Source organism: Balaenoptera borealis (genome assembly GCF_965194805.1).
Source record: "Balaenoptera borealis genome assembly, chromosome: 4".
In the NCBI taxonomy this organism is placed as follows: Eukaryota; Metazoa; Chordata; class Mammalia; order Artiodactyla; family Balaenopteridae; genus Balaenoptera; species Balaenoptera borealis.
Window position 1 is genome coordinate 48,363,119 of NC_138861.1, and position 24,158 is coordinate 48,387,276.

A 24,158-nucleotide genomic window follows, 5' to 3' on the forward strand; every position below is an offset into this window, starting at 1 on the left:
TGTCAAATGTACCCCCCCCCGCCACCTCCAGGGGGTAAAAGTATTCCAGGTTGAGAACCACTGGTATATAAGAACAAAAACACATTAAGAGGAGCAGTCAGACAAATCCACAAAGTAGGACATACATTCAAACTCAGCTTCCTCAACCAGTCAATCCCCGCCCGCCCCCCATCCCTGCCAAATAAGCAAGGTAAATGCTCTAGGTTAAGACTTAATTGACAAAACCTAACACAGTGTACGCACTTTGATTTGGCTGAATTAGGAGGTAAACAACTTGAATAGACATTTTAAAACAATCTGGATAGTTTGGAGATGGGTTAATTAATAAATGACTCTAAAATGTTAATATTATTAGGTATGAGACTGGTATGCAATTATGTAGGGAAATGTCTCTTTTTTTAAGGAGATGCACATAAAGTATGCCAGAGTGAAAAAACAGATGTCTGGGATTTGCTTTAAAGCACTTCAGCAAAGAACAAAAGAAAAAGGATAGATTTTTTTTTAAAGTGTGGCAAAATATTGAGAAATGTTCAATCTGGGGAATTCTCTCTACTTCTACTAATGTCTGAGTATTTCTGTGATAAAAATTTTTCTTTTAAAGTGAAGAAAAAAGAGAGTGGGCAAGAAATATGATAAAGTCTATGCTAAATTCGGTTAACATGCCCAGTCAGGGCCAATGTTAATTCTTTATTGCTGCTACAATGCACAAGATTTCTTTCTTTCTGTCTGTCTTTCCCTTGTGTCCCACCTTCCACCCCTGCCTTTCCTCCTTCCCAACCTCCCTCTCTTTCTCCCTTTAGACTGTCTTCCCCTTAACAAGAAGTCTTGGACCACCTCATGCTTTCAGTAGCTTTAATAAGACCTGTTCACTTAACAATATCTATTAACATCTTACCTATGTAAACACATACAATCCAACGTCTAACATTTTAAACTCATTTTAAAGCAACAAAAATGGTGGCACTCTGCATTACAGGTTAAGAAGAAGGCATCATCTGATGAAACGATCAGAACTTGCTGGTCAAAGGCAGAAATGAAATTGCACAGTGCCTTACATGTTAAATGTTATTTAGTAATTTAACAATTTCTCTCCAAAACAAACTAGTTGCCCCAGCATTCCCTTTAGTCTGATTCACACATTCAACTATTAATTTCTCCAGGCTTTTTCTTTCTCCAGTACAATGAGGCAGATTACTGTCTAATCTGACCACATTACAGAGTTATCATGAGGTACAGAAAACAAGATTCAGATTCTGAAATAATGTCCTCCAGGCTTCTGAAAAAGAGGAAACTGGAACTGAAATGCTCTCTTTTCTAAACCTGTTCCACAGATTCCAAAGGAGGCTGACTGCTACAGCTTCAGAAAAAAAGGATTGTTATAACCAAAGCCCTCCAAAAAGAAAAAAGATTCTTCCCCAAATCAGGATAGTATAAAATCAGTATTCCTATAAAGACGGTATAATCCTAAACAATTCAACACAATGTCCATCTTATCCACCACCATGGACCAAAGTGTCACCTAAAATGATATAATGCCAACTGTTTGGACTAGTAGCCATTCTATTGAAGGTGCTGAATAAATATTAATTCATTCTCCTCCAACTCACAGCATTAGTAGAATTCAGGGCTAAAGACAAAGAGAAAAAACGTACACGAATGAACTTGAAACTGACCTTGGGCACACTGACTTATGAACTTAGAATAATTTTTTTTTTTTAATTTATTTTATTTATTTATTTTTGGCTGCGCTGGGTCTTTGTTACTGTGAGCGGGCTTTCTCTAGCTGCGGTGAGTGGGGGCTACTCTTCATTGTGGTGCGCGGGCTTCTCATTGCGGTGGCCTCTCTTGTTGCAGAGCATGGGCTCCAGGCGCCTGGGCTTCAGGAGTTGTGGCTCACGGGCTCCGGAGCGCGGGCTCAGTAGTTGTGGTGCACGGGCTTAGTTGCTCCGCGGCACGTGGGATCTTCCCGGACCAGGGCTCGAACCTGTGTCCCGGGCATTGGCAGGCGGATTCTTAACCACTGCGCCACCAGGGAAGCCCATGAACTTAGCACAATCTTAAGATGACTCTAAACATAAATCTACCTTACAAGAAAGCAATTCCACCCCTAAATAGCTACCCAAAAGAATGAAAACATAGGGGCTTGATGACCTCTACAATCCCTGTGTGTGATTTAGGACAATCCCATAGCCAATATTAAATGTAAAATAGACCAGAGAAAAACTTGTAAGTGTATCCACATGCCCTGCAAATAAACACACTCTTGTTTTTTTTTAAAGGTCTATTTCCTCTATCACTCTCCTTCCTATGTATATTATTCCTGGAGTAGCTCACAAAGGAATCCCTTCCATCCAGAGAGTTGCCTCTAAACAAAGCCTTTCTCCTTTAAGGTAGAATTGAGGAAGGTACTGACTCTCCTGAAACCCAGCACTCTACCATCCTCACCAGAGCGATAGAATTAATAATTTATCAAGGACTTATGATTTACCAGGAACTGTGATAAGCACTTTACATACATTATTCTCTGTATCCCCATTTTAATGAGGCCTTAAAAGTTGAGCAATTTGTCCAAGTAACCAACATGTCAGAGATCTAAACACAGGCTGTGGCCCTGGAGTCCCACACTCAAGCCCACTATATCACCCATGCAGTAACAGGTCAATTGGATTTTACTGGTAAATTTACTCAATACTTCTACAGTTGAGTCTAGCCCCTCCAACCCCAAAATTTAACTATCCATTTGGGAAATAACTAATTCTGAAAAAGATTTCCTCAGGTCTGGGATGAGTCTGAAACCAAACTCTTCTAAAGCCATCAAACGGAATGACTCATCTTAAAACTACATATGACAATGACACTTCACACTTAGGAACCATTTTCTAAAATAAAGGGAAACAATGCATTCTATATAAGAAACATCATTGCACTTGTAAATCAGGCCTAAAATGACTTGCTTGGGAAATACAGGAAATTTCACAATTCCAGGTGTGGATTATTTACAATGCCCAGGCCAATCACTGTTTCAGGAAAACACGGCCTACAGCCATTAATCTCTCTCCTGAGCATCTGGAAGTCAGGCCCCTGATTTACTTACACAAAGAAAATCTGTCTATATAATAGGTGTTAATCAGCTTAACACCTTGTAGCCTCCTCACTAATTGAGGACTCTCCTCAATTAGGAGAGTTAAACATTATTTCAGACTCTCCTGGGGAAGTAGAGCATCCACGACTACAGCATTATGATTCAGGGTTCACAGAATGCAATCCTTCAAATCTTCACCCTAACTGAAAAGCATATCAGCAAAATCTCCTAACGCGTACAGAAGGGTAAGAAGGGGAACACGGTAGTGACATAACAAAAAGGCATGTTCTCTCTTTCAACAAGGAAAAAGAAAAGTAATTACAAACGCCAGGAAAAATAAAAATACCATCCAAAGATGAAGGAATTTTAAATGCGGCATGAATTTGAACAATTTACTCAGCTAAAGAGTTCACCTGTCCAGATCAATATGAAATTTCTCAAGTGGTACTTGGGTTGACTTGGAACCCATAGAGGAGAAATGAAACCCTAAACACTATTTTGCTTCCCAATCAAAATAATGTAAATAATGCTTATTGGTTTTTCAGCTTTTATTATCAATTAAAAGACAAAGCTTGCAAGGGCACAGATGATTATAAAATAAAATGTACTATCAATCTGGACAATTTAAAACTAAAAGCAGAGCTAACAGTTGTAGGGTAGAGGAGAGAGAAGTGGAAAAACAGTAAGGATAATTATACTATCGTATTAGACTATGAAAAGTTGATGGAAATTTTTTAAAATTTAATATTGATTATATAATATAATTAATATGGTACATTAATTTAAAATACCTCATTATAAAGATATATAAATGTTAAAGATATTCAAGTTTATAAAATAAAAGAAAATAACATAAACATCAAAACTAAATAGACAACGTAAAAGAATATGATTATTTTTAAATAAAAATCAAAAGCAGGCAAAACAAATCCATGGTGTTAGAAGTCAGAATAGTGGCAGGCTTTGAGGGAGACAGCAGCTGAAAGGGGACAGGAGGGGCTTCTGGAGAGCTGGTATTGTTGTTGCTTGATCGGTTACACAAGTGTGTTTACTTTGTGAAAATGCATTGAACTGTACTAATAATGTCTGCCCTTTTCAATTTGTTATACTCCAATGACAATTTTTAGAAAGAACAAAACGGGGAGGGGAAGAAAGGTGAGGGGAAATATAAGTAAATCAGATTCAATAGTGTCTAATGCTGATAAATTTGGAAGCCAGGGAATAAGCCTATTATTTACAAGAACTAAAACAAATATTGTCTTTACACATGACATTAATATTCTGTCCACGCTTATGACTTCTGATAGCCCTGAGCAAACTAAGGATTCACACTCAGACTTCTATTTAGTTTGAGCAATTAGAGCTGCCTGCTCAATACACATCTGTTTCCTTTAAAATATGTGCTAGTCCTGGACCAGTTCCACATGAATTTGATTTTTTTGAGGGGGGGACTACTAAAAGATTAAACTGCCATGACTAAACATTTAAACAAGTGAGCTATTTGGTATATATTAAAAATAGAGCTCCATTTAGGATTTCCCCTAGCTTATCACTTGTACTGGGTGTTAAAATTAAAAGGACCACATCAGGGAGGTAAGGAGCTGAAAAGGTAAATGTAACAAATAATAGAAACAGCTCTGTAATTGCTAGAATGTTACTACAAAGGGCAGTTACCTATCCTAACTTAATAATTAGCAACAATAGAAAACATGTGTAAACAATAGACTACAAAATATCTTTTTAAATTGTCACTGATGATGTTGTTAACTATTATAATTGATTCTCCTACCAGAAATTACCCTGGATGCAGTGTCAATAACCAGAAATAGTTGAAAAATCATACCTCCAAAAAATTTTAGAATTGAAATTTAAAATTTCTTCACCCCGTAAATTTTCATTAATCTGATATTTAGATTCCTCTGTAAAAAGACCCAGGTTTAATGTTTTATCAAATTCAAATCTAATTGATTAATGCAAAGGGATCCCAATCAAAATGCCAACAATTTTTCTAGAAAATGACTAATGACTCCAGAGTACACGTGGAAATGTAATCAGATGTGAATAGCTATAAAAATTCTAAAAATGAAAAGTAATGACAAAGAATCTGCCTGAATATTAAGACCTATAAAAATACACTGAAATAGTATAGCACCATTGTCAGAAGAGGCAATCAATGGAACAAAAGAGTCTAACAATAGACTCAACAATCTGATGGAATTTGGACACGCACTCAAATCAGTAAAGATATATGATTTAATAAATTATGTTGTAACAACTGGTTAGCCTTTTGCTTTAAAAAAAAAGGCTCCCTAACATCCCCAGACTTTTTTCATTTCTTATTAATATGGAAATTTACAACACACACTTTACACTAACTTTAATTACAGATGGATCAAAATGCTAAAAAGTCAACGATCTAAAATGGGTTGCAAGTTAAGAGGGTGAAGCAGCTAACTCAGTGTGTGAATCCAGCTGTGTGGGAATTGTACTGAACTAGAAAGCATCGTGCTTCCCCAACTTTTTTTTTTTTTTTTTTTTTAACATCAAGTCTCTCTGGGGCAAGCTGACAAAGCAGATATCTGCAGGAGGAAATCAGGTGGGAGTTCGGGAGTTCGGGAGTTCTGGAGTTCTGGTTGGGGAGAGCAACATCTTGGCACACCTGAAAAGTACTAATGGCACACCACTTGGTAAGTTTTGAATTAGAAAGCTCATGACTTCTCAAAAAGAGAAGTAGCTATTCAATTCCATCTGAATGTTGCTATATTGCAATGCAAACCCAATGTTGTTAAGTTTTTTAAGAGAAGATGGAAGTCTAGATCATTATGTAAAAATCATTGGTAGATATATTTTTTTAGAACACTGTGAGAGGCCAAACAAAACCCATCTGTTGACCAGATCTGCCCCATAGGCCACCAGCTTACAAGTTCTGATTAAATGCAAAAAATGAAACCTTTCAAGTGCCAGCAGAGAACACATGACATTATTTTCTCAATCTTGGAGTAGGAAAGACCTTTCTAAGCACAATCAAAACCAGAATCCATAAAAAAGACATTTAACTACATAAAAATTTAAAACTTATGTGTAACCAAACATTATGAATAAGCCTAAAAAAACGGATGATAACAGCTTCCCCTCTGGCTCTAGCAGAATGTGGACTGTTGCAGCCTGGGTCACATGCTTTCCTCTGTGGGGGAGGAGAGTGCACCAAGTTTAACAACAGGACCACCAGGACCACCTGGAGTACAGGAAGAATTTCCTAAATGAACCAGAAAGGAGGAGGAAGTAGGAAAGCATCAGAATGGTCCACAATTACAGTCACGATCATCTATTACTCAAGAAATATTAATTAAGTTTGAGTCTACATGTCTCATACTTTCATATATGTGTATCTGAGCATCGAATAGTATAAATAAAAACTGATCAGTGATATTAAGAATTCCTTCTGGATAGCAAATGGGTTATTCTTAATAACTGCTTCAGAATATAAATATGCTCCCCTCAACCAACCCTGGTCATGTACTATATGCAAGCAAGATGGCAGTTAACTATATGTACAGAGTTGGAGGGAGAGATGTGAAAGTCATAAAATATAACTGACAGAATTCCCTCTTTCAAAGCTCTCATGATAAGGCAGATTTCATCATGATATCTGTTTCAACACAAGCTGAATAGGTGTACGTTTTCCCAAATCAGTGTAATCTGGACCAGTACCTTGAACAGAAAATTAAGATGCTGATCTAACATCACAACCACATGTTAAAGAAATGAGTTAAGAGAGTACTAGATTTAAAGAAAATATGTAGCCAGTCTAATAGGTTTGACTTCATGTAGAGGAAACAGAAATTTTCACACATTTTCCTGCACCAGAGAGTCATAAGTCACAAAAATAAAAAGGACCAAACTTATTCTTTGAACACTAGATTATAAAATTAAATATTATCATATCCTTGCATCGTGGATTTCACGGTTACCTGTTGCCACTGCTGTTGACTCTTTCGGTAAATGCCATTGCTGCCAGTCAGTGGAAAGCGACGAGTCTATTCATCTGAAAGTGAAACAGTAGCCTGTGAACATCAGCCCGTAAGTAAACTCATAGGTACACCCGACCTGTAAGAAATCTTATTGGACACAGAATTCAAAGTTCCCACTCGAATAAGAGAATGGTTCTTCACCAACTCTCAAGTTGCGTGAACAAACCGGCCAGCATATATCAAAGGCCAAATGTACTTTTGGCCAAATGCACTTTTAATTTTAAGGCTGCTACTCAAAGCAATTTCAGCCAGGAAAAAATGTGCACAAGTTTATCATGAGGAGGAAGAAAGGAAATAACATTTCCCCAGTGTCTACTTTGTGCCAAGCATTGTGTTAAGCCCTTTAAAAATGACATTTCATGTAAACATTACAATACACTTGCAAGGTACATACTAATACACCATATACCAAATACCCCATTTTATATATAAGAGAACTGAAACTCAGTTTTAAGTTGCCTAAGGTAATAGGTTGTGTCAACAACCTCACTAGAGTCAAAAGGGAAAACGGTGAAAGAGTATGGACAAGAAAGAAAATTAATAGTTGATCTTCACATAAGAATTCAACACTAAGTAAAAAAGTGGGCCCAGTTTAAGAGCCAATCTTGAGATTTTACTTCCACTCATAAAAGGTACTTAACCACCAAAGCAATTCTGGAGCATTCTCTCAAAACAGTACTGGTTTTAAAAAGTTGTTATCCAACCTGGGCAGATGGCCTTGGTACTATCTTGCGTATCTCTAGAAACAACCTCTCTCTCTATGGTTAACACTATCAACAGCTGTTTCCTTTTCCCTTTCTTGTATGTATTTGTAAATTTACTGCTCTTATCCTAACTTGCTTTAAATAGTTTCTATTTTTTCAGACATCCTTAAGGCAAAGGGTATGTTACCAAATTATCTTAGTACCAATTTAACAAACTATTTGATACAAATGGAAACATGATGTTAAATTTGTAACAATTTTAGCTTGTCTCCTATTTTAAGAGGCTGTTATACTTTTTGCCTAAGCCTGAAGAAACGCTGAATAGAGTCCTTGAGCTCTACTCTGCCTCTTGATAAGGTCTTTTATCTCCCCCTCCATGAAATTAAAATTGCTGACTTGCTGACTACAGTGTTTCATATTAGTAGATACCACTTGTCACTCTATCTCCTCCCCCAAAAGAATGCAACACGGATGCTACAAATATTCTAATTAAACTCACACTAGTAGAGCTCTAAAATTTTCAGGGTCAAACATGCTTTGGAGTAGGCCACTCCTTCAACTGGCTACAGTGGCCCTAGGCAAGTTTCCTAAATTCTCCAACTCAAATCCCAATCACCTCCCTCACTCTCCCCCCTTACTCTCTCACTTTCCCTCTCTCAAACACACGCTTCTTAAAATTATTATTAATTTATTTTATTTTTGGCTGCATTGGGTCTTCGTTGCTGCCGGCGGGCTTTTCTCTAGTTGTGGCGAGCGGGGGCTGCTCTTCATTGTGGTCCGCAGGCTTCTCATTGCAGTGGCTTCTCTTGTTGCGGAGCACAGGGTCTAGGGGCTCGGGCTTCAGCAGTTGTGGCTCGTGGGCTCTAGATCGCAGGCTCAGTAGCTGTGGCGCACGGGCTTAGTTGCTCCGCGGCATGTGTTATCTCCCTGGACCAGGGCTCAAACCCGTGTCCCCTGCATTGGCAGGCGGATTCTTAACCACTGTGCCACGAGGGAATCCCATCAAACACACACTTTTGGGGGGGGGGGGGGGGGTGCACACTGCGCAGCTTGCAGGATCCTAGTTCCCCGGCCAGGGACTGAACCTGCACCCTCGGCAGTGAAAGTGCACAGTCCTAACCATTGGACCACCGGGGAAGTCCCTCAAACACATACTTCTGTTTCTCCTTCTTCCTCTGTCTTTCTCTACCCTCCTTTCCCTCCCCCTTCCCCCACCTCCCCTCTCTCTCTCTTTCTCTCTCAACATGGAGGGCTGGCCCACAGCAAATTATCAATAAAATAGTAGGCATTTGCTTTGGCATTAATCTTCTTAACACTGTAAAGCCTTCTCAAGAGTCCATGATGGCAGTCCCCAACACAGCCCTCCCAGTGAGGACGGCCCACCTGCTTGCGGCCCAACAGCACCCATCCCAGGGCGGATTGGTGGAGAAAGGAGGGCAGCAAGGGAGGGGGCGGGGGGGCTGTTGAGGGATATCAACCCGACAGCGTGGTCCTGAGTTCCCATGTTTGTTCATTTACTCACTGAGCCAACAAATATTTCCTGGGTATCTACTGTAAGAATAAGAGAGTGAAGGAAATAGGCCCTTGCCATGCTGAGTTTACAAACTACAGGAGGTAAGCAAAGATGAAACATAATATATAGATGTTAGACTTTAAAAGGAGAAAAACAAAGTGAACAGTGTAGAGTGCCAGAGAGGAAAGGAGGTAAGGTGTTACAATTTTATATAGAGTGGTCAGAGAAGGAAACATTTGAGCAAAGGCTTAAAGGAAGTGCGGAGCAAACCAGGCAGAGCTGTAGTAAAAGACGGTCTAGCACTCTGGGTGATAATGATGTGTCAATGCTCATGTTCCTCACTTGTAACAAAGGCACCACCCTAGTAGGAGACAGTTGATTATGGGGGAAGCTAGGCGTGGGGATGGGGACAGGGAGGTCTACGGGAAATCTCTATACCTTCCACTCAATTTTGCTGTGAACTTAACTGCTATAAATAAATAAATAGGGCAAGCCTGTTTTTTTTAAAAATGGTCCTAGGAACTGACAAGTCCAAGACTGAAGGAGTCAGCTGAATCCCTGGCTCTCACTACTGGTTTCCTGGGTGGGTGAGTGAAGTACAAAGTGAAAGAGACATATTCTCTGAGGGATCTGGCCCCTGGGCACCGCCAGGGACTTGTGTGTACAATTCAAATTCATAACCTTGTATGGTGGCTCAATCCTTTCCACAGAGGCAAGGGCAAGGAGGCTACATCACCAGATTATTGACTCTTATGTCTCACAGGAAAGACCAAATTCAGCCTATGAAAGTCTGCTTAGATGCTGATGTATGTATGATTTGCACAGCTGTACGGAGTAGCCACACAACTCAGATATAAGGTTAGTTAGGTTAGAATGGAGGCCTACTGTAGTCAGGAGGTTATAACCCTAAACTACTGCTAAGAAAGGCAATTAGTATATGCTTCAGTTAATGTCTCCTTCGAAAATCTTTCTTAAAAAGTCACATTTGTACAAGGAGGTTTGTGCAATAAAATGTTGTTTATAATAGCAAAAAAAAAAAAAAAGTGGGAACAACCTAATACATACAAACACAGAAATGGTAAATAAATTATGGCACATGAGACACAATGAAACATCAAAAAGAATAGGTTTATCCAAACAAGATGCTGAACAAAATGTACAATGTGAGCCAATTTGTTTGAAAAGAAATGCTTTCCTTTTATATTTATGCATAACACACACACAAACACACACACACACAGAGCCAAACTGTTAATAGTGGCTTCTCTGGAAAGGGGCACTTTCATCTTTTATTCTATATGCTATGAATCCTTTATTACCTGTGTAAACATTTTTTTTTCCCTAAATATAAGGGTTGGGGGGGGATGTACTGGCCCATAAATATTGAAATCAGAAGGTCTTCCTGAAGTTTTCATACATTTTTATATTATTCTCACCAGATTATAAAGACAAAGCAGAATAAAAAATGGGGGAGAGGAGCAGTTTAAAATCCTCCCGTTTAAAAAAAGCAGTTAAGATTCCAACTTGGCTCTATATTAAAAACAGAGTAGGGACTTCCCTGGTGGTCCAGTGATTAAGACTCCGCACTCCCAATGCAGGGGGCCTGGGTTCAATCCCTGGTCAGGGAACTAGATCCCGCATGCCACAATGAAGATCCCATGTGCTGCAACTAAAACCCGGCGCAGCCAAATAAATAAATAACATAACATAACATAGTGCTATACAGCAAAAAGAGAATAAGTTCAAGTGAGACAGGTGATCACTTTGGGCAAATTAAGCCCTACCAGCCTCAGTGCTCCCATCTGTAAAATGGAAAACAGTCTATTTTACAGAGTTACTGAGAAAAGTGCTTTATAAATCTAGCTAAAATGCCCAGCACACTGACACATCATGGGCATTCAATACGTAGCAGTTCTTATTTAAGTCAGCACTGTCCATCTTACTTTTTATGTAAGTGAAACAGACTATGCTTCATGTAGGACCGTACCTTGCCAGATCTATTTAAGTGACCCTTCATAGTCCTTCCAGCCTCTTGCAATGCAAATTTATTCAGAAATAAAAATGTCATGTACATCAAACTACTTTTCTCCCCAAAATAGCAGGTAAAACATTTCAAGTAAAAAAAAAAAAAATTTTTTTTTAAGTTTTATAGACATTTACGCCATATACATATATAATTACAAGGAAAGAAAGAGAGGAGGAATACAGAAAAATGATTCAGGATATTTTCAAATATTCTGTTCTAGGTCATTAAGTGCTCCCAAACCTAGCACATTCTGGGGAACCTACTCCCAGGAGTCTTTGTGACATGCTTGTTTAAAGGCCTGCTTTGCAACCTACTAGGTATATAACCTCAAGAAAATCACTGTTCTCCCCCAAGGTCTCAGCCTTCTCATCAGTAATATGGGGCTTCCTGGGGTTGTTGTAGGGTTAAATAAAATGGGTGTAATGTTTTTAGCACAATGCCAAGCTCATGGTGAGCACTCAATAAATTGTTGTAGTAGTTGTTCCGGTTATCTTTCTGCCAACCAAAGCACATGCTAGGGACAATCCATACATTAGAGAAGCTTTTCAACTGGACAAACAGCGCTAAGCAGGTCTCAAAGCCCCATGACCATGACCCAGTTTCCAAAGGAGAATATTAGGAAAATAACTGTCCAGAGACCAGAGGATGTCTGGACTGGTCAGTAGTCCCTGGTCAGATCTCCTTCCCCTTTTCCATACACACCCTCCAGGAATAACAGTCTCTTGGTAATTGGCAACGTGTCATGGGTGAGTCATGGGTCATACACTGTTTTCATCTGAATTCTCCAGAACTCTACCCCAAGCACCCCACAATCTCCCAGGGCCCCAAACTGACCTGAGCACCTACAATTCCTTTAGCTCTCCAGTGCCACATGAAGCCCACATGCCTAGAAATTCATAATGGAACATGATTTCCCCAACTATCTCTTCTCCACTTCAAATCCTTGTTCTAGGGGGCTCTGGTGCTGCCCCCAGACTCAAGTACACATCCCACACCTTGTCAGCTCCCTCCCATCATTCAGGTCTCGGCTCAAATGATAAATTCTCAAAGAGGTCTCCCCTGAATACAGTAGCTAATGTAGCACTGCTGTGCCCTCCTGCCAACCCATGCTCTATTCCATTATACTCTATACGGATTCAGAATGTGCCTAGCTGCAAGTAACAACTGCTTAATTAATAGAGGTTTCTACTTCTCCTATAGCAAGTCTAGAGGAGGGTGGCTACTGGTATAATTTTAGCTGTTCAATGAGGCCATCAGGAATTCTGGCTCCTTCCGCTCTGCCATATTTAGCACGCTGTCTTTATGCTTGTCATTTCATGGTACAAAAAGGTTGCTGCCATAACCAGACAGCTTTTCAACATGCAAGGCAGGTAGAAGATGAGAGGAGGAAGGCGTGGCTATGTCAGCCACATCTCTCTCCTTTTGTCAGGAAAGGAATCCTTCCCCAAACCTATCTAAAAACCAGAACTAGGTCACGTGGCCTCCTCCAGCTGCAGGTAAATCGGGATACAAATTGTTGTCACTGGCTGAGAACAAACATGATCTATCACCTAAGGCTGGGCACAATGTAATCCCACACACAATCAAGGTTCTCTTAGCAACAAAAAAATGGGAATGAGCACTGGGGAAGAAAAGAACAGTGTTGGCCGCACTTATCTTTTCATAGTACTTACCACTATCTGAAATTAACTTATGCTAAGTAAATAAATATGTTAATGTTTATATCTCCTCAACAGAATGCAAGCTCTGTGTCCAGCTTTACTTATATATACTCAGAGCCTATATTTTAAAATAATTGACTGTCAACTTTCTCACAGTAGGCAGGTATTATAGATACTGGAATATAGTAAGGGTAGTCTAGGTTATGCTATAGTGGCAAATTAACCCCCAAATTTCAGTGGCTTGATAGCACAAAAATTTATTTCCTGATTATTCTTTATGTCCATTGCATATTGCGGGGGGAAGGGGAGGGTTGTAAGAAGGAGGCAGGGAGTTTTCTCCACATTGAGAAACCTAAGCTGGAAAAAAGCCAAGCTGGAAGCTCCACTATCTCAAAATGTGGCTGCAGGGTTTACTCTAGTAAAAAATACAGGTGGAGGGTCTCATAAGAGCCACTTAAATGCTTCAGTCCAGGAATATATGTTACTCCCATAGACAGCCCACGGGACAGAATTCGTCACATGATTCTGTATAACCTAAGGAGGCGGAGACACATGGGAGAGCACATGAATGTTGGTAGTAAATATTTAAGCCTCATTCCCCATGGAATGGTAAGATTATCATACAATGATACATTGTATCATACATCGTCGCCATTTTAGAACTTAGACCCATTAAAGACGTTTCTTGGAATGAACTCAAAGTCAGGGATACTCAGTAAAGCAATTATTTCATCTTATAAGGCAATACTTACCATTAAAAAAAAACAAATTTTTTTCCTTCAGGAGTAATAATAGGAAATATTTATGTAGCACTTATTATGTTCTGCTTCAAGCACTTGCCAAGCCTTCTTACCTTTAATCTACCCAACTACCCAGTAAGGGAGATACTACAGTATTGTTAACTCCATTGCATAAGGGAATGGAAAAGTATTGGGAGCCAACTCTCCATGGGTCATTTCTGCATATTGTACAAGCAGAGGCACCAACTGCCTTTGTTCCATACAATCTTTAAAGATACTTGTATAGAGAACAGCTTTGAAAAATATAATGTCTCCTTCTAGAGCAAAGGGCAGCAGGTTTACTATCCAGTATAATCAAGATAATGTCTCCCTCTGGAACAAAGGGCAGTCATGCTTACTGCCCACTATAAAAGATTAGGATTCCCTAAGATCAGGATTTCTCTCCTTAATATAATCCACTGTGTTTGCAGGTAACGTCTGACTCTCTCCACATCTCCCCTCTTTGGAAACTGGGGCTTAGGGAACCGGTGTAAGAAAATGGTGATACTCTGGCCACAGCTATTATTATGAATAATAAACCCATTCCCAAGAGTCCATGAAACTGTGGCAGGTTAGCTTGTTACCATGAAAGCAGGGTAAAATCTCAGAGCCTTAACAGTTCTTGACAAGAAGTTAAGTAATTTGCCTAAGGTCTGACAGCTAGTAGGTGGCATATCCAAGATTCAAGCCCAAGCTGTCTGGCTTAGAAACCATGCTTTTAAATTCTCTGCTATACTGCAGTAGTCCTCAAAGTGTAATTCCAGAACTGGAAGCATCAATATCACCTGCAAACATGTTACAAGTGCAAATTCTTGGGAATTACCCCAGACCTACTGAATCAGAAACTTGGGGAGTGGGGGAGGAAGAGACACATCTGTGTCTTAAAAGCCTTCCAGGAGATTCTGATGCTTACTATAAGCTTGAAAAACACTGTCATATGCATATATTCTGCATATATTCACGGTATCTATAAGATAGAACAAAATGGTATGAGTATATCCTGATTTACATAGGGATGTGAACTGACCTTTCATAACTTGAATAATAGATTTGAAGCACTAAGGGAGATGGCTCCTAAGCCCTTGCATTTAATTTTTAGGAAGGTAGGGATCTTTATTTGGTGCAAATAAATACCACATGTCTGTTTAATACGTCTGCATATTCTCCTTTGGAGTCACAAATATATGTCCATAATGCTAAATGAAAATACCTGCTTTTTTATTCCCACAATGATTAGAAAGAATTACTTAGCCAAGGAGAAACACTATTTATATTTGAGAGTCAAGCTGTAATTCTTGAAAAACAGGAAACCACATATCAACACAGCCAACACAGTGTACCACAGTAGAAAGGGCAGCAGGCTTTGAGTCACAGAGTCAAGTCACTTAACTTCTTCAACTCAATTTCCTGATTTTAAAATGGAAAATGAACTCCAACTTCAGAGTTGCAATTAGGCCTAAATGATATGTCATGTGAAAGCCGTTGGTAAACAGCTTTTGTGCTACATGGTTGTAAACTCCACCTGCATGGGCTCTTTCTCTGTCTTGATCTGGCGTTATCAGTTTCTCCAAAGCTTAGAGTACTGTCTGGCACATAGAAGATGCTCGATACTTATGAGGTATTGGGAATGAACATGAGGTATTATATTAATGATGTAATTGATTCCTCTGGGCTCCACTTGTCACAATAATCTCAGTCTTTTAATAGGAAAAAGTCACTTGAACAAGAAATCCTTAGTCATGTTTTAAATGGGGCAGATAATTTAAGAAAATCAGCTGATTTTCGTCCCCTGGAGAACACTACTGAAGGAGTTCTGTCCTAAGGCATAAGACAGAAACTCCTATTAGCAACTCTCACAGCCTTAGAGCCTCATCGTTTCACATCTACGACAATCTCTTGTGCTCTTGTAAACAGTCAAGAATAAAGGATGTGCACCTACAAAGAACTAAATATTCCACATTTACTTCTTCACTGTGGTAGAATTTTAATAAATTACAGGGTTTAGGTAATCTCTTTTAATGAAATCTAATATTAAATCAGCAAATATTAAATAAGCTACTATTGTGTATAAAAAGAGACTGCTAGAAAACCATTGTCAAATATCATTTGAGAACAGAAATCACTGTTGAATTTATAATTTAATGAAAAAATATAATTTATTTACAAAACTTTATGTATGGTAAATGCAGTTCCTTAATTTGTACTCTCCAACATACTTTCTCGATCTCCTGAAAAATTAGTTAACGGTCTAGTCTTGAAATAGGGGAACTTTGTGCTTTTAGCTTCAACAGACAAACCTAAGATAGCAAATGAATTCAAGTTGAAGGACAGCTTTCAGTGGAGAGCTGCAATAGTAAGGAGAATATCCCAGCTATGTTGCTATACCTTAAGGGACATCTGCAGAGTGTATTGTCCCCTGTGTATGTCTTATAATAATTCAGATATTTATAAATAAATTAGTTCTACCTTTTAACAAGTAGCACAGTCTATCCCAAGATTTGGAATTTTAACAGTCAACTAACTTCATAAAGGATTATGCAAATTTGTTTGATGAAAGAGCACAAATTACAGAGTCGAACGTGAAACTCCTTTCGTTTGCTTCTTTAAAAATATGGGGCTTCCCTGGTGGTGCAGTGATTAAGAATCCACCTGCCAATGCAGGGGACAAAGGTTCAATCCCTGGTCCAGGAAGATCCCACATGCTGCAGAGCAACTAAGCCCGTGTGCCACAACTACTGAGCCTGCACTCTAGGGCCCACGAGCCACAACTACTGAGACTGCATGCCACAACTACTGAAGTCTGCGCGCCTAGAGCCCGTGCTCTGCAACAAGGGAAGCCACCGCAATAAGCCCGTGCACCCCAATAAAGAGTAGCCCCCATTCGCCGCAACTAGAGAAAGCCCGCATGCAGCAACAAAGACCCAATGCAGCCAAAAATAAATAAATAAATATTTTTTAAATATGGAAAACAGGTTTGCCTTTCCTAAGCTTTTTTTTTTTTACCCATCTTTTCAACTCCCAAGGCACTATAACTTCAACTAAACAATTACATGGCTACAGTGATTTATAGAGGTACCTAATAAAGATGCAACTCATATATATACATATATATACCTTAATCGAACAATACTCTTCCAATGTAATCCAAAACCAAATTAAGCAAGTATCTTAGTCAATAAAAAAGTTACTTTTAGCTCCATCAAGTCCTTGCAAAATTCAGTGAAACCAAAAGGAAACAGAAGAGAAAGCCAGTTTTGACATGGTCTAACTACTTACCGTCTCATAACCCCACAATGAAACAGTGACTTCTGGTAGCAAAAAATGCATGCATATTCTGCATCTTGTAAGAGAAAGCAATGTTGAAAATCACCTGGGCTTTACTCTTGCCATAAATTCTCAGCCTCTTGATGATTTTTGTATTCTAAATTAATACACTTGAGTCTTAACACATTTTGAGTCTTCAAAATCGTATCTTTATTAAATTGAAGAGTTAAGCAAATGCCAAAGACACTACAGAAATTCAATTGCTACAGTGAATGAATAAGACATATTAACTCTGATATGTAACAGTTCATTTTCTTCCTGCAAGTGGGAAGCAGAGTCCATAGTAACACACCTTTAAGTTCCACATCCCTAGCCTCATCATCGCTGTCAGTTCTATTTAGAAAAAGAAAAGAAGGGGGGGCGGGGGGAGGAAGTCCCCAATATCTAAATTCATTTTTTTTTTCCAAAGCCTTGTATCCCACTCTTCAATACCTCTTTGTCTTAAAGTGACCAAATCTGTCCCAAATCATTTCCTTGGTTCCCTCTCCTAAATTAGTTGAATTCAAATTAGTTTTTTAAGTACTAGTTATCTATTCTACTTTCTCTCCTGGTCTCCTTTCATTCTCGTGGGTCGTTATCCTTTAGTTCTCTCCATTCCTCTTCTACATAAAATACTCTTCAAATAAAATACTTTCAGACACTGGCAAGAGACACCACCTTTAAATGAAAGCAGGCAAACCATCCAGAATTTTCAACTCTCCTGTGAATTTATTTCCAGAATATCCACTCAAGGAACCCTCGCCGCTAAAGATGAAAGGCAAGCTAAGGAAATACATTAGACAGAGGAAGTAAACATCGAAACAGGGCATGCCTAGGTATTCTTAAGCTTCTAAGCAGAACTAGACTCCCGAGTCCAAAGGTCTTTCTTTTTCGTGACTTCTATGCCCACGCGGAGTCTGACAACACGTAGGTCCGGGAGGGGTGTCCCACTACCGCCCGTTCCTTCTACCACCTCTGCATGACCTTGCTCTGAAGTAATCTTGCACAAGCAAAATCCCCCAAATTCTCAGGCCGGTCCCTTGCCTGAGGTTTCTGTGCCTCAATTACTGAGCTCTTCTCACCTTCCAACCCCCTCAGGGAACACTGGGTCTTCGCCTTAATGTACGGTTTCGCCTTTAAAGTTTTAAATCTGTCTGGTTTCTTGATGGTATGTCATCCCTCATCCCCCATCCCCATCCCCGCCTCCAACGTGCACCAAGAGGGTTAAGATTACCCCATCCCACCGTTAAAAAAAACAAAACTTCGTCGGTAAGGCCTTCCCCACCCCCACTTCACCTCCCAACAGAGATGAGCTCCCGAAAGATTCGGACACACCTCCACCTCCAAAGCCAAGGGTCTTCCTGGGACAGTTTGCACAACAATACGGGGTCTGTGTGTGTAAACTCCTATAAGACTAACCTAGGAGGAAAATATCAAGACCCTTGAAGGTCCGTCGCAGCTTCATTAACGATACTCCCAACACATTACAGGAAAGTATGATTCCTATAACCCTCCAATTCCTCTCCTTCCAAATTCGTCGACCCCGGCGCTCGCAAAGTCGGAGGGCTAGCGTGCCGCAGTCGGAGGATCAAACACCAAGAAAAAATTATCGTCAAGGGAAATTAACCAGTTCCATGTTCTGCAGACGCCGTCTCCCTCTGTGCCAGGAGCAAGCCTCAGAAGGTGCCTCCAACTTTTCTCCTCCCTCTCCAGAGTCTGCGGACCACCGACGCACGCTTCCACCTCAATCACAATTTGATGAGATTGGAACCACCAATCTGTCTCTACTAGACGTAGGGGGGAGGGGTGACTATGACGAGAGGGAAGGGAACTCGTAATGGAGGAGAGAAAAGCCCCGCTTTTACCCCCCGGAGAAACTTCTGGGACTCTTCTATTACGCAACCTCGGGACCAGGTTCCAAAATCCGAACATCTTTCCGCAAGACGCGGGGCGCACGGGCCAACGTCTGATTTGGGGGAGGAGAATGGGTCCCTTCCTGTGTTCCCCTCCCCAGTTTTTCTAGACGCTACCTGCTGGGATTTGTAAGGGAGGTGCGAGCTCTGCGTCTCCTTCGCCCGTTCTCCCCTAAGGTTCCCACTGGAAAAGCGGGAACGCCAGCGACTTGAGCCAGCGTGCTGGGAAGCCGGCAGCGAGGCGGCCGAGCCTGGGCTTCCCAGAAGTCAGCGACCGCGGCGTTCTGGCCAGGATGACCCCCAGCCCGGGGGGCGCAGGGTTCCGCTTACCTTCCAGACCTTTAGTCCTCCAGTCTCGGGTCGTGCGCCCTCGCCGCCTCCGCCCGCCCCTGACCTGTTGCCGTGGGGAAGGCGCGCAGGTGTGGGGAGCGCAGGGCGCTCAGCGGCGTCTAGCGCTGGACCCGGCTCCCAGCCGCGGAGGCGAGAACGCAGCTGTGCCAGCGACGCGCGCAGGCGGCGGCCGAGTGCGCAGGAGCCGCGCGCTCGCCCGCTCGCTGGCTGGCAACCTCTGCCCGCCGGCGGCCCAGGAACGCCCAGGAGGCGAGGCCACGCCCCCCAGGAGGTCACGCCCCCCCCGCGCTCCCCGGCCCCGCCCGGCCCACGCCCTCTAGCTGGCGCCACCCAGATGGAGAGGAACTGCTCGGCCCTCCCCCCGGGACCAGTGGGAGGATCTAGGGCGAGCAGCCTCTCAGGATGGAATACTGCACTGACCGCACCGGCAGCATGGGTGACCCTGCCCCCGGCTGGTGTGGGACACAAGAACCCTTTCGCTTTACAGCGGGATTAAGCTTAGGGTCAAGTTCTGACTAAAGTGTCAAGGAGTCTTTTTGCAGTCTCTTACACAATTGAAACAGATTCTGTATCCTTTAAAGGAGATAATAACTAACATCTGGAGAGCGTTTTACAGTTTATAAAGGGCTCTTCACGCACAGGCCCGTCTCATCTTCGTAACAGCCTTATAAAACAGACACATTATTGCTGCCGTTTCCCAAATAATGAAACCGAAGAGCTGAAAATAAGTATTGTGCCCAATGTCACAAGCTCAAAAGTGGCACGAGAAACCAGGTCTCCCGAATCCAGCCTCCCGGTTCTTGCCCTTCAGCAGCCCAACCCCAGAAAATTCTACTGGGTATTGGGGCTTTGTCAAATAGATCCAAAAGCTTATGTCTAGTTACTACCCGATCCCTTCTTTGAACATACCAAGGAAAGCATCACGCTGAGTTCTTTGCATCATCTCGCCTTCCTCCCTGAAAGAGATGCAGGAAGATTGTATCAAATGGCCCAGACAGGCTTTTTTCCAATATCTTAATGGTTTAAATGAGTGAAATTATTTGGATGAAGAAAATCATCTTATTCATATGTAATATAATGTAAATGTAAATTAATATAATGTATGAAAATATCCCCCTTCCGTGCCCTCTCTGTTCTCCCCTCCTTTGTTGTTGTTGCTTTGTCCCTCATGTCTCTCATTGTCAACATGAACAGTATTTGAAAACCTAAGTGATAGATACTTGCATTTCCAAATTAAACTCTGGACTGCTTGACTTAATTTCCCATGGACTGTCTTCCAAAATATAACTCTTCTCCCTACTCCCTATGCTCCCATGATGATATTGATTTGATTTACCTTAACAGCTAAAATGATTAAGGTGCCCCTGATGAGATCTAGTGTGCCTCTAGATGAAAGCTTTGGAGGTCTTCCCTGGGCGGGGTGGGACAGCAGTCACCCCTGACAGATGCGAGTTTGTGCACTTCTTAAATGTTTCTAACAGAGATTGATATCTATTTTAATCATAACAAATATGTTAACCTTTTTGTTATGGAATTAATATATTTCATTGTAAAATATATATAAGCCTGGTCATAATTTATAACATGAAGGTTTTTGCCAATCTAAAACTTTTTCCTTTGTTGTGTTCCTAATCCCATGACACCTCCTAATACCTTCAAACTGTAGTCAATTTAGTAAATGATGTTGACAGTGCAAGTTTGATAATATTATTTTACTGCTTTTGGAGCTGAGGGATGTAATTTTGCAAAAATTTTTTGTTGAAGATGATGTAGCTTTGGTTCAGAGAATAGTTCATTTATAGGAATTTTTTTTTTCACACACACACACTGTATTTTATTTTTACAAGAGATAAATAGACTGACACCAAGCATTGTACATGGATGACCACAACAAAAGCAACAATGATTGCAATTACCAAACATGAAACACACTCATACTATGTCATAATATTGACATTCAGACCAGTAATCCTCCACTGTAACAGCTCCTTTACTTTGCAGTGAAAATTGATTTCTATATTCTTTGCCTCTGAGTCCTTGTGGGATTTTTTTTTAATTCAGACAGAAAGTCACAAAAATTATACTCATCCTCATCAGTTCACTCAGTCCCATGTAATTAATTTTTTTTTCATCTTGATCTTTTGTTAGCACTTTTATGAGTTCATCAGTTTTTCACTAGAGTTCTGAAAATGCTTATTCATTCAGTTCAGCAGTACAGTCAGTTACCAGAAACCTGTACTTGTCAGAGTCTTTTCCATGAATTTCTTGAAGATGAAAGCCTTTTGTAGGAACATATTTGCAAAAGCATCAGAGTACACCCAGAACTGTCTGTAAATGACAAAAGACTTAAAAATGACCACTGTTAAAGATTTGATGAAAGTTCATAATAATGCAGTTGACAAGAAAATTAGTTATTTTTGAGATATACATTTTAAAGTAATAACTAGGATTATTACTTATAACATTATACCAGAACATATAAGATTTTTAGAAATTTCATGTAATGTCTGAAACATTTATATTAACATACTTCCATACATATTTCCATACAAATACAAATATAAGATTTTTAGAAATTTCATATAATGTCTGAAACATTTATATTAACATATTTCCATACAAATACAAATATAAGATTTTTAGAAATTTCATGTAATGTCTGAAACATTTATATTAACATATTTCCATACAAATAACCCAATGAAAGTTTAGTATTAGTTGTTTTGTTTGTTTGTTTGTTTATACTGCAGGTTCTTATCAGGCATCAATTTTATACACATCAGTGTATACATGTCAATCCCAATCGCCCAATTCAGCACACCACCATCCCCAACCCCCCGCAGTTTTCCCCCCTTGGTGTCCATATGTCCGTTCTCTACATCTGTGTCTCAACTTCTGCCCTGCAAACCGGCTCATCTGTACCATTTTTCTAGGTTCCACATACATGCATTAATTATAGGAATATTTTTAAGGCAATGTGCTAGGTGATAGGCCATATCAGTGACAAAGACAGTGCACCTGTTTTCATGAGACTCCAGTGCCTTGCAGATACAAGCAAGTAAATAAACAATTCCAGTGCATGCTTCTATTGATTAATTTCTGGAAGTGGAAATAGGTTATTTTAAAACACTTAAATAAAAACTAATTCTCTCATAATAAATAAAGAAAAAGCAGTTAGTCATTCTAGTGAGTTTTTTTAAAAAGTTGCTTTTCTGCCTTTTCTCCAGGTCACATCGTATAACCAGTTAATAAGCAGGCTATTTTAAATAGTGATTATACCATATCCAAATTTCTAAAATATTTATGACATAAAAGAAAAGTAATTATGCAAGAGAGATGCAGATATTTCACTTTATTAGCTACACTTTCCTCTATCTTCTTCATTATAGGAATTCTTTAGTTACATTTTTAGCTCACTCAATGAAATTCTAGCACTTTCTTCATCTTGACAACCTAGTCACTTTTATTTCTGATTATGTTTCTGCTAAGGTGAAGCATTTCTCTGACATCAGTGATCTTTTTTACAACAGAACTGAAAAAATTTTTTTTCCCTTTTTAATACAACTATGGTACTTTATCAGCTACCTCTTCATGTAAGGATTCCTGAGATGTTACCTGACAATTTTCAGTCATGATTCTACTTAAATTTTGAAGACAAACAAGTGAACCCCCAGGGACTCACAGAAGCTCATAGGTGATATTCTCAGAGCTCCTGAACTGTACAAGGGGGCAGGAACACATGTTAAGGTGTTCCTTAGAACTGGGGGGAAATGTGCCTGCATCCCAACCCCGAGGCTGCTTGCTTGGGCAGACTGGAGTATTCCTAAACTCTGCAGTCAGCAAGACCTGAGTATTGTAAACCAGCAGTTTAAATTATGTTACTCCAAAAATTACTGCCTGTATATTTCAAAGGGAATGAATTTTTTCAAAGTGTAAAAAATTCCTAACCAAACTGGCAAATAAATCCTAACTAAGTCCTAATCTGAGCATACACCTGTTGTTGATAACAACAACAACAACCGACCAACCAACCCAGAGTTGGGGGGAAGGTGGTATAGATGAGGAGCGGTGACAGTGAGGAGGAAGGAGGAAGGGTTGGCCTACGCCAGGTAAAGGGCAGTGGAGATAGAGCCTGTTTCCAAAAAAGAACAGAAAGGAGGAGGGGGAGTAGGACCTCCGGGCAAAGATTTTGAGGGGCAGTGATGAGAAATATAGGAAAGGTCAATGGCAAACTGATGGTGAAAGGCCCTACATGCCAGCCTAGGGAGTTTTCTTTTCATCCTAAGCACAGTGGGTAGGAGATTGATTTGATCAGGTTGCATTTTAGAAAGACTACTGTGGTTGCCATACGAAAATGAAAATGAATAGGAGACAGTAAGGCTGTAGTCATAATCCCCGAGGCCATGGAAGAAAGTGTACTGAGAGCTGGGCATAGATTGCAGGCAGATATAGAAATTCCCAGCTTTACATCTCTACCTGGGAGGCAGGTATGCAGATGTAAACCTGCTGTCTTTTGCTGCAAGAAGAACTAAGTGTACAATTATTGTAATTAAAATAACTGTATTTTATCTTGAACACTTTGCATAAAACATGGTTCCTAGTGACCAGACCTCACTTTTTTTTTTCTTACCTCATTTTTTCTAACAAGTACATATGAGTTTTATATTGTGTGTGTTTTTTTTAAATAAATTTATTTATTTATTTATTTTTGGTTGCTTTGGGTCTACATTGATGCTCGTGGGCTTTCTTTAGTTGCATTGAGTGGTGGCTACTCTTCGTTGTGGTGCACGGGCTT

The 24,158-nt window shown here is 40.2% G+C and overlaps 1 protein-coding gene across 9 annotated transcripts in view; it reads right to left on the minus strand.

Moving 5' to 3' along the window:
* AFF1 (ALF transcription elongation factor 1) overlaps positions 1-19,587 on the minus strand; it is a 205,771-nt gene extending 186,184 nt beyond the window's left edge. For 8 of the 9 annotated variants that reach the window (XM_082391100.1, XM_082391095.1, XM_082391102.1 and 5 more), the window contains exons 1-2: positions 19,343-19,587; positions 7,054-7,127 (exon numbers count right to left, since the gene is read on the minus strand). In XM_082391100.1, the coding sequence (XP_082247226.1) occupies positions 7,054-7,091 (38 nt within the window). In that variant the 5' untranslated portion in view covers positions 7,092-7,127; positions 19,343-19,587. Of the gene's footprint in view, positions 1-7,053; positions 7,128-19,342 lie in introns of those variants that run through there. The other variant, XM_082391094.1, reaches the window with a different exon arrangement.
* Positions 19,588-24,158: the final 4,571 nt, after the last annotated feature.